The 18,043-nt window shown below is 38.4% G+C and overlaps 1 protein-coding gene across 6 annotated transcripts in view; it reads right to left on the reverse strand.

The window, feature by feature from the left end:
- Nucleotides 1-215: 215 nt before the first annotated feature.
- The window catches only part of trps1 (trichorhinophalangeal syndrome I), a 113,326-nt gene continuing 95,498 nt past the window's right edge, over nt 216-18,043 (reverse strand). For all 6 annotated transcript variants that reach the window (XM_042745387.1, XM_042745392.1, XM_042745391.1 and 3 more), the window contains 2 exons: nt 11,063-11,185; nt 216-3,871 (listed from right to left, as the gene is read on the reverse strand). In XM_042745387.1, the coding sequence (XP_042601321.1) occupies nt 2,735-3,871; nt 11,063-11,185 (1,260 nt within the window). In that variant the 3' untranslated portion in view covers nt 216-2,734. The remainder of the gene's footprint in view (nt 3,872-11,062; nt 11,186-18,043) is intronic.

Consider the following 18,043-nt stretch of genomic DNA (forward strand, 5'->3'; position numbering starts at 1 on the left):
AATTCAGCTTTTCCATCACAGGAATGAATTGCATCTTCAAATACATTAAAATAGAAAACAGCTATTTTATATTGTAATAATATTTCACAATATTGTTGTTTTTAAATTTTTCCTACATCAAATGCAGTTCAAATTGTAGTATAATAAAATCAATGAATCTTAAATTACAAGAAAAAAAAAACAAACAAACATGACACAATAAAGTACACAGAAAATTTGCTAAAATGTTTTATTTTATTATCATTATTATTATTATTATCATCGTCATCATTATTATTCAAGTTTAGATGTAACAGACATCTTTGCCATCTTTATTGATTCTTTTTGCATGTAAAAACCTACCACACAAAAAAGAAAATAATAATAATAAAAGTTAAGGTGGCAGATGAAAAAAAAAGAAAAAAGAAAATCCTAAACTCATCATCTATGCACTTTAAATGCAGCAAGTGTAAAAACAATAACATTCTAAGAATAATGGTTAAAACATTTACATATTTATGCCCTTTGCCTTGACCAAACAAGCTTCCAGGCTCCATCAAATACTCCTTGTGTTTCAATATTGCTAAGACCTTCAAACATACGCAAGATCTCTTTCATTTATTATAATGCAGTACCTGTACTTAGCATGCTAATAACACATCATCTGTCTTCTTTTGCAATAGAGTAACTGAAGTGCAAGCATTAACATTTTCAAATTAAAATGAAAATTTAGACAAAAATAAAAAGAAAGAATCTTATGTTATTTAATACCCAACTGTATAAATGGTTTGTTGAAAAGCGACGGTCTATAATGATTTCAGTTATTGTAAGAGGCATTTGCAGTTAAGCAGCGTTGTAAGGCTAGTTTTTGAGAAAGAGAGAGAGAGCACAAATTAGATATTTTGAGTCTCAAGCTCTCCCCCTTTCCCCCAGTTCATATAAATAATGTCTGTATGAAGTCAGACTAGACCCAACTCACTGAACCTGTGACCAAGAAAAGGAGCAAGTGTGGAGAAGTACACATGGGAGCACAACAACAACATCTCAAAAAAAATAAAATAAAAAAAAAATAAAAGACATCTCAAAGTTGCTAGCAAACAAAAACAGAATCTGGGAGGTTCAAATATGTTTGCTTTTCCTATTCAAATAAAATGGAAAACTGTGAAGATGCGTGAACAGCTTTAAAATCTATCAAGCGCTTGACTTGATAAAGTATGTTTGGATCATTTCTGAGCTCATTATTACTTAAAAACATGTTTTTCAGTCGCTCAGGTAGACAGTTGTCCACTCCACATGATAAAAGTTGCAAAAGGAGCATAAAAACCAAAGTACAGCTGGGTGAAACAACAATATAAATAACAATGTTATGCCTCTTTGAGACAACTGCCATCGAAAGGCACCAGAAACACCTGCAGTTATTAAGTTTCATCAACAGTATACTGAATAAAATTGTTAAAAAACAAAAGTCAAAGGTGTTTTCAACTGCTCTTTAGAATTAAAGGTGGAACAGAATTAATTTAGACTGGCAGAAAGTTCTTATTTTTATATTAGAGAACTGGCTCCCATAAAATGACCAAATAAAGCAGAGACTCATCAGTTTCCCTTGAATGTTCGGTATCAGAAGAGCAGGAGAAAAATACAGGAAGACTTCAGTCCAATACAAGCTTCTTCATCAACTACAAAGCACAAGTACATGGTAAGAAGAGGCAACAGAAAATGACAACGCTTGGAATGAATAGTGCCCTTTTGTGGCCAAAATGAAAAAACATAGTACTTTTGTTTAATATTCCACCTTTGGAGGAAAGGAAATTGAATTGTCTTACTGTTTTCATGAAAGGTGTTCTTCATTACGACGCTTCATTATGACGTTTGCTACATTTGCAAATGTAAACGTTTGTCAGAGCCAAACTCAAGGCCCTTATTCAGATGCGAGTTCAATGTTGCATATCAACATCTCATGTAGAAAATACTTTGTACAATATATCAGGCACTGATAATATGATTTTACTATTAACAACCTAGAAAAAAATATTTTTTTTTATTCCTTCCCGAATTTCTAGAGTAGAGAATTGCATCCCAGCAACTAAGGCAGCAGCTTAAAAGTTATGATGGAATTCTGTGACTTGAGTTACCTAACCCTATAACTTCAACACACAAAAAAAGACAAGAACAAACAGAAAACCATAAGACATTTAGTATAATGTTAACTGGAGACAGAATATAAACTAATGTTGTCTATTCAGCCATACACATTCCCTGAGGATGCTGGATGTTTGTTTGAGGACAGCAGTCATTTATGCTGTTGCCATAGTGACAGACGACTGCCACATTTTCCTACACTGAGCCACACATGCAGAAACACATCCTCATTTTTATCAGAACCAGGTAAGAGAACTTTCCATAAATCTGCGAATACACACGACGACGAGAAACGAAGCATTAAATTGGAGTAGATGTACCTTGCCTGCTGAACTGCGTTGTCGAAAATTACATATCTGGACTAACGAAAATATATCTAGATTGAGGAGCTACATGTACCGATGTCTTCAAAAAGCAGTTTTTGTTCATTAAAAGTATACGTGTGTGTGAGCTCCCACAGAAATGCTATGCTGACTGAAGTTTCTTGCATTGGCTGCTTAGGCACCATGATCCATCTTGGCATATTTCAAGCAAAAAAAAGTTCAATGCATTCATTCGTACAAGCGCTCGCTTTCCTCGCTGCTCTAGTTGTGCTCGGACTGCAGGTTTGTAAAGCTCATTGGTTAGAGGGGTTGGCGTTTGCCTCAGGGGCGGCCCGGTGGAGGCCTCTCTGGATGTGTGTTGTGAAATCGTACTTATCGGCGCAAGGGTGCAGGCAGATACTGCACTGGAAGGGCCCGCCGTCACCATGGCAACTCATGTGCAAGGCGTACATGACCTCGTCCAGGAAGACAATGCCACAGTGGGCGCATTTGCTCGAGATGTCATCTTGCGTGGCCTGATCAACCTTCTCCGGTTGGGCGACTTGCGAAGTAGAGCGCTCCTCTTCGGGTTCTTCCGAGCATTCCGTCTCCCGTTCCCTTTCAGAAGCGGGTGACATCCATTTCTCCTTGGTGACGAGGGTCCCGTTCGGCGTAGGACTGGGTTTGGAATGTTTCATGGCCAGGTCGAGAGGCGTGTCGTTTTCGGGTCCAGAAGGGGTTGGTGGGGGGAAATGAGGCGGTAAGCTGAAGGTAGGGTAAGGCACAAAGCTTTGGCACGGATTGGGAAGGCCAGCCACAGGGCTCAGGTAGTGGCCCGGGTTGCCCGGCACAGAAATCTTGCTCTTAGTCCAGAAGCGCAACCAGTCTGCTTCGTTTTGCAGGTCGTTGTGGAGAAAGGGTAGGCTGAAGAACGGGTACTGGTACTTTTCGATAGGGCTTCCAGGAGGGGAGTAGCTGGCCTGCTTCGACGGACGCATGTACTTCTCAATAGGGCTGCCCCGTTCAGAACCACCCTTGCCATCTCCTCCCTGGGGTCCTGCGCTGTGCCCGTTGCCCTCGGCCCCACTGTCCGCAGGGCTCTTGTGCATATGCAGGGGTGGCATGCGCTTGTGGATCTCCAGCGTCTGATTGACGAGGAACGCGTGGGTGGAACGGGGGCTAGGGTGACTTTTGGGTCCTGAGGGACCATAAGCCTCGTATTTACTCAACTGCGCTTGGGCCTCGGCTCGTGATAAAGACCCATCAGATCCTGCTTCCTCAGTCCTCCTCTCTAAGGGGCTGCCGTTGAGACGCTCCTCGCTGTTGACGCGCTGCTGCTTAGACCCCACCTGCTCAGATGGTAGGGGGTCAGGATTCAGGCGCTTGCGTGTCCGGCGACGGATGATCTGCTCGCCGTTGTTTTGCTTGATAATGTTCAACGGTCTTGGGGTCTGAAAGAGAGACATGCAAATTATTACAATTTGAAATTTGGGTCACTGATGTGATGCTATATATATATATATATATATATATATATATAATATATATATATATATATATACACACATATATATATATATATACATCTGATTTCATATATATATATACATATATATATATATATATATATATATACATATATATACATATATATACATATATATATATATATATATATATATATATATATATATATATGTGTATGAAGTTTTAGTAATTTTAATACAACTTATTTTACTTAAGTTATTTGCAACATTTCTAATTTTCATTTATGCATTTTAAGTTTACATTTCTACTTGATTTTATTTCAGATTAATTTCATTTAAAATGTCCTGATACCATGAAGAAAAAAAACTTGTTAAAAGAATGAATTACCTAGTGATTTGACATGACTTTTTATTTCATAGGAATTAATAATTAATTACATTTATTTAACTTTTTTTTACCTTAATAAATATATTTTTGTTGAGAACAATTAAGATGTACAATATATACTGTATTCAAGGAGTAAGTTTATTATTATTATTTACTTAATAGTTAAACCACAGCCATCAAAGCCATGTGACAACAATGCATTTCTGAGGATGTAGACAGATTTTGGAACAAAATTTTTAAAACCCTCAAAACACAAAGCTGGAACCAGAGTTTCTGTGTTAAATATGAACATGTATTTAATACCAGATTTGGGTACGGTAGGTACAATCTCCGTGTGTGATCCAAACAAATATTCACACACTCTCCCAAGTGTCTGTTAGACTGGACCTGATCTATTTACTGCCTCATAAAAACAGTCTCTGATCTAATATTGTGATTTCAGTAGAGTGATTCATCCCTTCTGGGACTCAGAGGACACACTCCTGTAATTAGGCTGGTTAGCATAATAATCTCCCATCAAATGGCTATTAATTACTGCTTTATTTCACTGGACTACGTAAGACTAGCTCAAAAATCAAGACACTACAGTGAGTTCACAAATATAAATGAGTGAATTATAGAAGTGACTTTCAGCTTGACTACTGGAAAGAGACAGAAATCCATGGGTGAAACCGTTATCAATTGTGCTACTTTACAAGAAAAAGCCCGAAGTAACAGTATGTTCCTTCTCATTTCTCATCCTCAACGTCTATGCTAAAATGGAAACTACTGTGGTTGGAGAGATGTGAGATATGCATATTTCCTTTGGTGGCAGGCCTGCAACAGGAGGGAAAGAATGGAGCACTTGTCTGTAATCTATTTTTCTGAGCTCAGATTCCATCCAGGTAGGCAGTTGCTCGGGGGGAAAACTTCAGTAAAGTGACGCAACTCATCTAGCTACACTGCCAGACACATTATTCAAAGTCCTCGCTTGATGCAGAGATCACCCACGACTCACCCAGAGCCAGAGATAACTGGCAGAAGAACCATGTCACTCCCCTCTACCACCACCTTCCGACTGCTTGCTGACTTTGAGGTAGAGGCACATTGAGGGAATCAATCATGTATGGTAGCCACTTGCCTTTGTAGCACCCAGATCCACCGTCATGTTCCTAGGCTAATGAAAGCAATCTCTCTAAAAGATGGGGAGGCTTGGGAAACCAGAGTGTTTCAGTATGACAGAAGGAAAATATTTCTCTGGTACCCATTAAAGCTGCAAAAATTATTTATGCAAGAATGTAACTCCGTCTCAACCTAGCCTTTGGCTCTGCACCATATGTTCTAGGGAAGAAACATGAGATGCATATTTTCAATAATGTTTGGCCACTGGGGACTGGAGTTCAATCTAAAACAAATCTTACGGTGTTGCTAAAGTTCAGTTAATGCCCTGTGATAGATGGTGTTAAAATAAATGTGAGCGCTCACTCTTTGGAACATGTCAGGCTGGCTGTCTGTCTGAAGAGAGGACGGGGATGAAAGCCAGACAAAAAGAAAGAGTGCCCTCTGCTGCTGGACCACGACAGGCCCTCACTGCACATTACAAAAGGAGGGCATTCTTTCCTGTTCTTTTTTTCCTCTTCAGTCTAATTTTGTAAGGATTATTATTATTTAAAAAATTAACAGTGCTTGATTTATCAGTTGGCTATGAGTTTTCTGTTTCAAATATAAAACCAGACAAGAGACATTAAAGTCTCAAACTCTTTGATTTTATCTACTTCCTACTACAAAATGACTAGAGGGGAATTAAGTTTGGTGACCCCTGCACATTTAATAATAAAATGGAAGAATTTTATAAAATGAAGAATACCAGAATATGGAGTTAATTCTGAAAGACTTGTCTTTTGTTTCTTTTAAAAAAAAAAAAAAAAAAAAAAAAAAAAACTATATAATAATATATAAATGCGATATATATTAATAATAATAAATGTGTAAAAATAATGCATATGACAAAAAAAGTGGAAAAAACAACAAATGGTGTATGGCACTAAATGTGCATGACAACACCACCCCCACTCCCCTGCAAAAAAAAAAAAACAAAAGAAAAAAACAATTCTATGATAAATGCATTCAGCACATTTGGAAGACTAGTTCTACAAGAAGTCTCTTTCGTAATAATATACTGTAGAGCTATTCAGCAACCTTGGGTATCTCTCTATTTATTTCATCTTATCTATTTTTGACAGTTTGAGTACCTTAGCTAAAGCTGAAATATATTAAATGCTCAAAGGAGCCTGGAAGACTGTGCTGTCCGTGAACAAAACCTTGTTACTATTCCAGCTATTTCTTTTTACATTTTGGGCTTTCTTGTTCCAATGGGTGGTCAGAGTTCAGAAGCTTCCGAGAACTTTTTTGGAGAACGAACGACATATTCTTTCTGCGTCCCACATAAAAAGTTCCATGATGGTGAATCCGCAAGTTTTATGTCGGGCATTGACGCATAGCTACGGCGCATGTCGGGTCCTATTATTAGAAGATAAAATCTGAGAGACATTTATTATTGCAATGTGTTCTGGCACGAGGAGCCCAGACCTCCATTTAGGGCTCTCTACAGTGTGGTTTTATGAGGTGCTATTATGAAATGATTTCTGTACAGCATATAAAAGTTTTTATTCAAAAATATAAAAAATACTACTGGAAACTGACAGCCAGGCTGACATGAAGGACACAGTCTCCGCTGGCCTGCGTTAGCGCGCGATCAGTGAAACAGTCACTCGATTATTTATCAAACCAAGAACCTGAAAGACTGAGATATCTTCTACTTAACATCCCCACTGCCTTTACTCGGCTGCCGTAGATGACTCCGCATGTTATAGCAGAAACCAAAAACAGAAACATCAGGCAAACAAATCCTGTAACCAATCGGCAGTGATTCGAAGGATCCTGAGGGCTTCGGAAAGGCGTCTCCACATCTTGTTTATTAGCTTCCATTGGAGTGTGGCATGTACACAACCTGATGGTCTACTGCAGAAGCTACTTTACAGTAAAAGAGCACAGAGAAGAGAGACTATGCCCAACTGGTCATTCAGTCCACCGCTGGAATCTCCAGACTTTAGATCACCGCACCACACAGCTGTAAGTATCATCAAAGGTGAGCACTGAGCTAGAACTAATAAAATACAGATCCATGCTATTGCTAGTTTTGTATACAATATAAGGGAAATACACATTTCACCAGCACTGTAGGCAGTCAATGTACAAATGTAAAGAAAAAGATAAGCTCAAGAAGAGTAAAGGTAGCAGTTCTCATTAATAGGTTTAAGGTCTTAACAGATTACATCCAAAATAACCAATGTTTTTCATACATTTAATTCATTAAATGTTCTAAAATGTCTACAACATTCTTTCACCAATACTGATAGTGCCACTTTGCCTCTTTAAACTTTGCCACTGTCAAGACGATCAGTTTGACTTATTTTCTGTCAGCTATCAAAAATCCAACTTTAAATGCATGATTCTTTCTTTCCTGTGCTAATAAAGCCCATCTGAACACACCTTTCAGTGGTTCACATCACTTCTGTACAGCCTGTGCAATGGAAATACTTCTGCACACTTTTTTTTCCACAGACATGGGGCACACAACATGTAACAGTCGAATTAAATACAAGATACGGGTTTCGCAATATATGTAAACATGTTATGCAATGCAATACAATTATGTAATAAATCGTAGAACTTATTATTGTTCACTACATTTTAAAATTTTGAGCCAAGTAAGATTTTTGAATACTTAAGAAGAAAAAAGATGATATGAATACTTTTATCTAGCAAGGATACATTATATTGATAAAAAACTGCTTTGTTACAAAATGTTTCTATTATAAAAATAAATGCTGTTCTTTTGAAATGACTATTCAAAGAATCCTGAAAAAATGTATTATCATTTCCACAATAATACTAAGTAGCACAACTGATATCAACATTGATAAAAAGAAATGTTTCTTGAGCAAATCAGCATATTAGAATGATTTCTGAAGAATCATGTGACACTGAAGACTGGAGTAAATAGCTGCTGAAAATTCAGCTTTGCCAACACAGGAACAATTATATATATATATATATATATATATATATATATATATATATATATATATATATATATATATATATATATATATATATATATATATTTCACTTGTAACCAGTTATCGCCTGTGTGTCTGATTAGGCCTGAAGAATAACTGAAGCCACTGTGTTCCACTTTCATCAAATTCATCACCCCTTGGCTTTTAATATCAGTGTGATCTCAGTAGTAAAACTGTCAAGAATGGTTTCTTCATTCCACTTTTTCTGTCCCAGGAAGCCAGGGCAAAGACTGATATTGAGCATCAGTACAGCTGCTGCATCAATGCATGATGGAACGCCAACATAAATGTCAAAGTTAGAAAAACTTCCATCGTGAGGAAACTTGTTTACTCCAGACAGTGTTTAATGTGGGGCAGTAAATAGAGCATACAGTATTTCACAAGCTCGGCTGTGAAGCGCCCATTGATTGCAGGCTCTCTGATGAGGCGGTGCAGACAGACAGGCAGATGTGAAAGCCTGTGTCGGGTCAAGTTAGCACGACTCAAGCCACCAGGTGGCATGGCCCCTGAAAGAGCCTCTTGTGGTCTGGGTGCTGTGGTGCCTTAATGCCTTACCCCAGCCGACCACACTGATTCAGTCAGCCCCCTGTTTCCAAGCCTGTGCCACCCAGGCACTAGTCCCGATAGCCCGAGGCCACCGAGGCTAAGAGCGCTTCCAACATTGTATATCAAGACAGGAAGAAACCGTAACACTCACAGACTTGACCCAATTCTGAAGGAGCTTCAAAGATTAGAATGCAAAATCAACGTTAAGTCCAGCAACAAGCACGAGCACAATGCTTTTTCTGTTTCTCCGGCTTAATTACTCACATGTTGTCAAGACCGTTTACCCATCATGTTTATCCAGACACCATTTCAGGAGGAAACAGAAGAACACTAGAACACTTTCAAGGCTGCAGACAAAGCTTTAGGTATGACTGCAGATGAAAAAAAAAGAAGCTAATTCAGATCAAAATTAAATTGGGAGAGCGGAGAACTGAGGCGATAAGGCAAATCAAATTAAGTCATTTAGTGACCGAGTCCAGAAACGAGTAGTTTCATTTCTTTGTGCACATTTCACACAGACTGAAGAATTAATTAAATAGTCACTGTATAGTCACAATTTATGCATTTATAAATATCATATATAACATGTATTTTTTTTTTAATTGTTGATATTATTCGGATAAACAGAAAGCATGCGTATGACCATAATTAAATGCAACAGTCTCTACTCATTTTTTGCATTAGTATTTTTGCTATTTATGTCTCTATTAAAGGCTTATAAGCTATGAAACAAACCAACCAGCTATTAAAGAAATGACAAGATTACAAACTTTGAGTTGAAGGGAATTTAAAAAAAAAATTGGAACACAAAGTTATAGACTATGTACCTAATGAGGGAACAAACTACAATGTAATGACGCACTGTGAAAGAAACTAAAGATCAATTAAAAATATTTTCTTATATATATGTGTGTGTGTGTGTGTGTATGTATATAAATACGTCTAAATGAATATACACACACAGAAAACATATATATATATATATATATATATATATATATATATATATATATATATATATATATATATATATATATATATATATATATACACACACACACAACACACATATACATACAAACACAAATATTAAATTATGAGAATATAGGAGAAGACTGTTTATATGACGTTCACATAATTCTCAGTGATTTTTCTTTTAGAGTAATTTGCTTATAATGATTCTTTGAATGATTATTAAAAAAAAGCAGGCTGATGGCTTCAGCAAAAACATTGGCCACTGATTAAAAACCCTGGAGTTCAAAAAAGTTATTTAAAGGCTTACAAGTTATCATTAAAAATCAATACCCCTATGGAGACAATGAATGGGATTTTTACTTTAAGAACCAGAATATTACACACTATAAAAAGGTGGTTAAAAAAAACTTAAAAGGAATAGTTTAAACAAAAACAAATTTTCTGTCATAATTTTTTTCTCCCTTCCAAGCTTTGACTCTCATAGACTCATAGGCTTTGGAACACAATAAGAGATATTTAGCAGTTCCCAAGCTTCTTTTCTGCATCCTATGAAAGTGGATGGGTACTAAAACAACTGTAGTTGACACTGACTTTATCGTATGAAAAAAGCATACTACTAAACGTCTCTTTTTCTGTTCAAGGCAAGGAAGTCTCTTTTTGTGTTCCACAGCAGGCTGTTTTTGTAAATAAGAATGTGTTCTTAAGTAACTTGCCTGGTTAAATAAAGGTTAATAAGAAGAAGAAATTCAGACGGGTTTAGAACAACATGAAGGTGAAAAAAATGTTAAAGAAAGACTCCACTTGACTGGGTTTTAAGGTTGTGCCAGTAGGCATTGTGTCTCTGGTTTTAAGGTCAGGTGTTTGTTAGGACTGTGGGAAGTGGGGCTCCCAGCTGGTGCAAAATTACTACCATAGGGCCATTAGCTGGCTGCAGGGCTGAGGAAGGCCAAAAGGGCTCTTCCCCCTGGGTCCTCGCCTGACAGCGTGGAAATGAAGCGATCAAACCAGAGTTGCTACGCTGTCACCTCTCCGTTCATTTTGAACTCTGTTTCTGCGATTTGTGGGTGGGCTGGCGAGGCGTTCTCACCATCCCTTGCACTGATGTTTTCTTAGTTTCCCCCTTACCGAGTGCAGCTTCTGATAGAGGCCACACGCGTTGCACACGTAGCCGCCGTTGGCATTCTTCCTCCACAGTGAGGTCTTGGTGGTCAGACAGTTGGCGCAGAAGACCCCCGAGCCCCGCCGTCTCTGAAATCATAAAAAAAGAAAGAGCCAAAATGAGTAAAAAAAAAAAGCAGGCTGTCGAGAAAAAGAGGGATGGAGATTCATGCTCAGCATGGAGACGGGAGGTGAATGTAGAAGAGAAAGCAAGAAAAAGAGGCAGAGGGAGGAAAAAGGTGAACCCCCCCCCCCCAAGACTCAGCAGGGTGTAGTTGGATATGGCAGCTCTGATGGTGAGGGACAATGTGTCCAATCAGAAAGCCAGGATGAGGCACAATTAATAGAACCAAGCTGATTCTAACACTAATTAACCTTCCCGTGGTTATAGGCCTTGTAAGATACCGTGTCAGTGACAACACACCACCAACTTCAAACTGGGTCGCCCGCACCGACCTCACATAAATATTTTGATCTTTTAATAAATGTCTCATCTTGAAACATGTATGACGTGAACCTTTAAATCCATGGCTGGAACACAGAATATCTAGTAGCTTGAAATATGGCACTCTACTGTGAGAGAAAGGGAAAAAATTAACTCAAGTACCAAAAAAAGGAGAGATATACAGCCACATGAATCATCCACCGGGAACAGACAGAACTACAAGTGAATCCCGAGAGTCAACCAGGGCAAATCATAGGAATTATCTCGATTATGGTCCCTGTAAAACTCATTTAGCCTTATAGAATGTGTACGATTTATTTAGCCTAACTTCAGACGGCTTGAGCAGGGAGCACATTTCTCCTGCCAGAAAGGTACAATGCTCCTAATTGTGCTCTAATACATTTAGAATGGAAAGCTTTCTGCAGACATAATTTTGGCTTTGAGTCGGTAGAGCTTTTTTGGCAGGGAAAGGGCACTTGATTCATCGGGTGTTTCACAACGTATCAGTAAAAAGTTTTGGGGCGCCGCCAACTTCCTATAGGGTAATTTTTCCATCCAGATGCGCCATTGGAGGGCCCTGCGTCAGCTAAACTAATTATGATCTCACCTTCGCTGATGCTTGCTCACTCTATGGTTTGACATCTCCCATTAATCATAGATACGTAGAAAATGAATGTGAAAAGAGAATGAGGGACGGTAGCCTGCACAACCATAAAGAATAAAAATGATGGCAATAACTTAATGAGATGGAGCAATGTTTTCCATGAGCTATCAGCAAATGCAAAGTCACTGCCCTTTGCAACCGCAGAGCATCATTCTGATGCACGCAGCATTTCAGGCCGAGAGGGAGGGATCTCGCGTCCTTATTGTGCACATAAAATGGTAGGTAAACTCATTGAAGGTGCATAAACACCTTTCTAATGGCTTGCCGCAACAATAATAACACTATCCTTACATTAAGAATTACACTTAGACAAATCAATAGTTTTATCCTTCACAAAAAGTATTGTAGCACTACCATATTATGTTAATGGCTTTAGATGGTAATGCATTTAAATATTCAATGGGTACTTCAATTAAATATTTAAATGTGTAATTCCAAATCTGCAGGCCTATGACTTAAAGGGATAGTTTGGAATGGAATTTACTTAAATTTGTCACTTTTAGGTGAACTGTCCCTTTAAGACAGCAAGATGTCTGGAATGTCCCACAATACAAACCCACAATACCTTGCTGGAAGATTATCTCAGAATCGAATTATGGCTCATTTATGTCAGAACCAGTGCTTTCTTACAACCTTTAAGCGAGAATGTATATATTTTCTGATCTCAGTGGGGTTTTTAGAGGGCCACATGCTAGTCCTGACAGTTTAGACATGATTGATTGATTTATTCTTTCCTATCCTGTTCTAGCGTTACAAGCCAAACAAAGTGTCCGTCATCAGCTTTGTGGATTTCTCTCCCTGGCCTTCTGGGCTCCAGAGCCAAATCACTCACACGTGTTCCCTCCGCCTGGCCCGCAGACCTTCATCGTACAACAGCCACAGAGAGTTAATATACATACAACCTACACACAGTGTGAACACAACTGATAATTTATCTTGTTGGTCAAATCATTCATTTGTGCTGGGCCTCCTGTTTAGCCAACCAGAAAGCTTATATGGTTATGTGTACAGTGAGCCAAGAGCTTTGGATTTAAAACAATATAAATCAAAAGCTCTGACTCTTAGAGCCAAAACTAAATCAGAATGACAGGCTGATCATGTCTGCATCTGACTCTGGTGTCCACTGCAAGGACTGTTTCAGTGTTTTATTAATTAATTAGACTGCGTAATCCTTTTATCAAAAGGGAAAATAAATGTAGCATATAAAAAAGAAGAAAAAAAAAACTTCAGCAAACTCACAAACTAAAATATAAAACGGAGAGGCTGACCATGTCTGCTTGACACTGGATCACAGTAAAAGCATGACACCATGATTGAACTGAACCAGCAACTTACATTAACTACCTAGATTGCAAGAACATCTTGTTGGACTGATATCAGGTCAAAGCGATTTCCAAAACAATCCAAAATTAGGCAACAACAAGTATCTTAAGGAAAAATACACAAAATAAGCAAGCTATAGTGACAGTCCATTACATTTTAAGTAGGAAGGCAGGATCAAATAAAAGTGGGAGTGTCAATACGTTGAGATGTGAATATGTTTGGAAGCGGGTTGTGGGTCAATTATACAGGAAAACCCAGAAATGGCCTTGTCCTGTTGAATGGTGCACAATCCCAGACTTCCTTTTCAATTATCAACCGGACCAGTCTGTCATCTGTAAAAACGAATGCGTACCTTATATTGCCAGGTTTTTTTTTTTAAATCTCTTTCTCCCTCCATTACATCTCAAAAAAGGACAAATTAGTGAGAGAAAATAAAGAAGAAAAAAACCCCGCACATCTGACTTGCTTGCTGCATCTGCTTACCAAAGGAAAAGGAGGGGAGGCAAATGAGAGAAAGCCCTGATTGTCTTTGTTTTCCCAAAGTGTGGGGTGATTTTTCTCGCCTGCCACGTCTGGCTGTGCTGTGAGGTGATCCATTGTTTTTTTCCGTGGACTAGAGGGGCCGCAGAGAGCCCAGGCCCTGTCTGTTTCCTGGCCTGCTCCAGTTTATCACTGTATCTGCTCTCAGAGCTGCTCCCGCTATCTGGTATCCGTCACGGCCTTCGCAAGGTGCCATGCATTATCACGCAGCACCGTCACTGGTTAAAACCCCACTAATCATAATCAAAACAAACTTTGTGCTACCTTTCATCTGCAGTCGGGATGAGGTGTAATAATAGGCTGGATTATGTATTTTTTTGGGATCATTTATTTCCATACGGCGAGGGCTACAACGAAGGTACACGTACAGGTAGCGCGAGGTTAGAGGTACTTGCAGTAAACAACAAAATGGCTGTTGATGTGATGAATGACCCTGCTGCACTCTGGTACTTTCTGTGGGTGTAGCCTGTGCATTCTGTTTGTGCATGATTGATTACGCATGCCTAACACTAGGCGCTCTAGGGAGTCGGACTAATTCGGTCCTGGTGAGAGGAATCTGAAGTAATTAGAGGCAGGACCTAATTACATCTATTTATTTAACGAGCATGTTCCAACAATCCCATAAAGCTCTCCATTAAAAGCTTCTTGTCTCAGGTAAAAGAGGCGGGGAAGAAACATCACACCTTTCTGTCTTAAACCTATTATGGTAATCAGCTGCTCTCAAGGTTTTGCAACCGGTTTCACAGCCATTGTCGACTTTCGGTTCTAAACAATGCGGCGTCTATGAAAAATGTCTGTGTTAGAGGTGAAAATAATAGCTTTCAGCACCAGGGATATTTCCAGGCCTCTGCAACGTCAATCTTATAGTCGGTTTTGGTGAGGTGGACGGCAAAATCGTGCCTAAAAGCAGAGACAGTTAAAATGATGAGGGGAAGCAGGGGATGCTTGGAGACTGACACCCATCACAGATGTAATATGTGAAAATAAGGGCTAATCAAATCAAATCAAATCAAAGTTTATTTATAGAGCACCTTTTTAAAACAGCAGGTGTTCACCAAAGTGCTGTACATACAATATAAAAAGTAAACAGTAGAACTAAAAACCATAAAAAGAATAAAATATAATAAATAAAAACACAATAAAATATGCAATAAATTCAATAATGATTTATAACACACACTTAAAAGAACTCCTAACAAGTAACTCTCATACTGTGTTATATGCTGTACTATACAAATATGTTTTTAAATGTAATTTAAAAACAGCAAGTGAAGGTGCCTGCCTAATGTACAAAGGTAAATTATTCCAGAGTTTCGGGGCCGCTACTGCAAAGGCACGGTCACCTCTGCTCTTTAATCTTGCATTGGGGGAGACTAAAAGCAGTTGGCCAGCAGACCTAAGTGCTCTGGATGGAGCATATGGCTGTAATAGATCTGAGAGGTATTTAGGAGCAGTGTTATTTAATGATTTAAAAACTAAAAGTAAAATCTTGAAATCAATTCTAAAACGAACTGGCAACCAGTGAAGGGAAACTAATATAGGTGTAATGTGGTCTCGTTTGCGTGTCCCTGTTAATAAACGTGCAGCCGCGTTTTGTACCCTCTGCAAACGTGTTAGAGATGCCTCACCAATGCCTACATAGAGACTATTACAATAGTCCAGGCGGGATGATATAAAAGCATGGATGACCCTCTCAAAATCAGTAAAAGATACAAATGACTTGACTTTAGATAATTGCCTTAACTGATAAAAACACGATTTAACTACCAAATTAATCTGTTTATCTAGTTTAAAGTCACCGTCCATTAAAACACCTAGGTTTTTTACAACGGGCTTCACATATGACTTTAAGTCGCCAAAATCTACATCAGGGGTATTGATGGTACCACCAGGTCGAAACAAAATGATTTCAGTTTTATCTTCATTGAACTTTAAGAAATTGGAGGCCATCCAGGCTTTAATATCCTCAAGACATCTCAACAAAGGTGCTATAGAGTTTGCATTGTTTCGTTTTAAAGGGCAGATAGAGTTGCGAGTCATCTGCATAACAGTGAAATGAGATGCCATGTTTCCTAAATATGGACCCTAAAGGTAATATATATAAGGAAAATAAAATGGGTCCAAGAATGGAACCCTGAGGGACTCCACATACAAGAGATGCAGTAGAAGACACAAATTCCCCAAGACGTATCGATAAAGTTCTTTCACCCAGATAAGATCTAAACCATTGTAACGCGGCACCCTTTATACCAACACAATGCTCAAGACGAGAGATCAGTATATTGTGATCTATAGTGTCAAAAGCAGCAGTAAGATCTAACAGCATAAGAACCAGCATAGTTACCTGTGTCAGTGGCCAATAATAAATCATTATAAACTTTTAACAGGGCCGTTTCTGTGCTGTGGAGTGATTTAAAACCAGATTGATACATTTCTTGCAAACCATGCAAGTCTAGAAAGGACAGTAATTGTTTAAAAACAACTTTTTCCAATATTTTGGAAAGAAACGTAAGTTTCGAAATGGGTCTAAAATTAGTAAGAACCGATGAATCCAGGTTGGGTTTTTTCATCAGTGGTTCCACTATTGCGTGTTTAAAATGTAGGGGTACAACTCCATGAATGAGACTACTATTTACAATCATTAGTATTTTAGGGCCAAGGGTTTCAAAAACCTTTTTTAGGAAATCTGGGGAAATAATGTCTGTGGGACAAACAGATGGATTAATTTTGTCAATGATGTCTTTTAAACAAGCAAGAGACACTGGCTCGAACTGATTAAAAACAAAGGTGCTCACAGAGAAAGAAGACATATCAGCAGAAGGGTGAACAATATTGGCTCTAACAGTCACAATCTTGTCATTAAAAAAACTGCAAAAAGTTTTCGCATGTTTCTTTGGAAAATTCCAAACTCATTTGTTGAGATGTATTCAAAACAGAATTAATAGTGTTGAACAGAACACGAGGTTTATGAGAATTATTTGCGATGACATTTGAGAAATACCTTGACTTTTCCATTTTTACAGTTTTTTGATATTTAAACAAGCTGTCTTTCAAGATCTCAGATGAAACCTGCAGCCTATCTTTTTTCCACTGGCGTTCCGCTCTCCTGCACTCGTGCCTAGCAGCACGGGTAATGTCATTTAGCCATGGTTCAGATTTTGGCTTAGCACGAATAGTCCTGAAAGGGGCAACAATGTCCAGTGCATTCTGACAAGAAGTATAAAACAATGATGTTAACTCATCAGTATTATAATGCTGAGTGGACACTGAGAAGGCCATATTTGTGCTTTTAAAAAACATCAGTAAACCGTTCTGCAGTTAAAGAGTTAAATGCGCGACAGCGACGAGCAGGAGCACATGGTTTAGGACTACAGAAACAAGAAATCTCGAATAACACAGGCATGTGGTCAGAAAAAGTAGCATCACAAACATTAATATTGTTAACATGTAGACCACATGATAAAACCAGGTCTAATGTGTGTCCGTGCTCATGTGTAGAGCTAGCCACAAACTGCATCAAGTTAAACGACTCCTTGAGATTTAAGAAGTCTGTAACCAATGGCTTGGAGGGACAACAGATATGGATGTTAAAATCTCCAACAATTAAAACTCTGTCATACTTCGGCATGATTTCAGCCAGAAAATCGGAAAAGTCCACAATGAAGTCTTTATGGTATTTGGGAGGACGATAAATCACAGCGCATAGCACTGGGTCAGGTTGATTCAGCTCAAATACAATCAGCTCAAAGGTTGAGTAGAAGTTGCACATCACACGACGACAGTTTAATTTTTCCTTAAAAATAATCGCAATTCCTCCACCCCGCCCTGTAAGTCGTGGAGAGTTAAAAAAGTCACAGTTTAAAGGTAAAACCTCCGAAAAGGGGCTTAACTCACCCTCGTTCATCCAGGTTTCAGTCACGCACAATAGATCCAAGTTATTTGAGGTATAATAGTCATTTAAGATAAAAGTTTTGTT

This window comes from Cyprinus carpio, chromosome B19, assembly GCF_018340385.1.
Source record: "Cyprinus carpio isolate SPL01 chromosome B19, ASM1834038v1, whole genome shotgun sequence".
Lineage (NCBI taxonomy): Eukaryota > Metazoa > Chordata > Actinopteri > Cypriniformes > Cyprinidae > Cyprinus > Cyprinus carpio.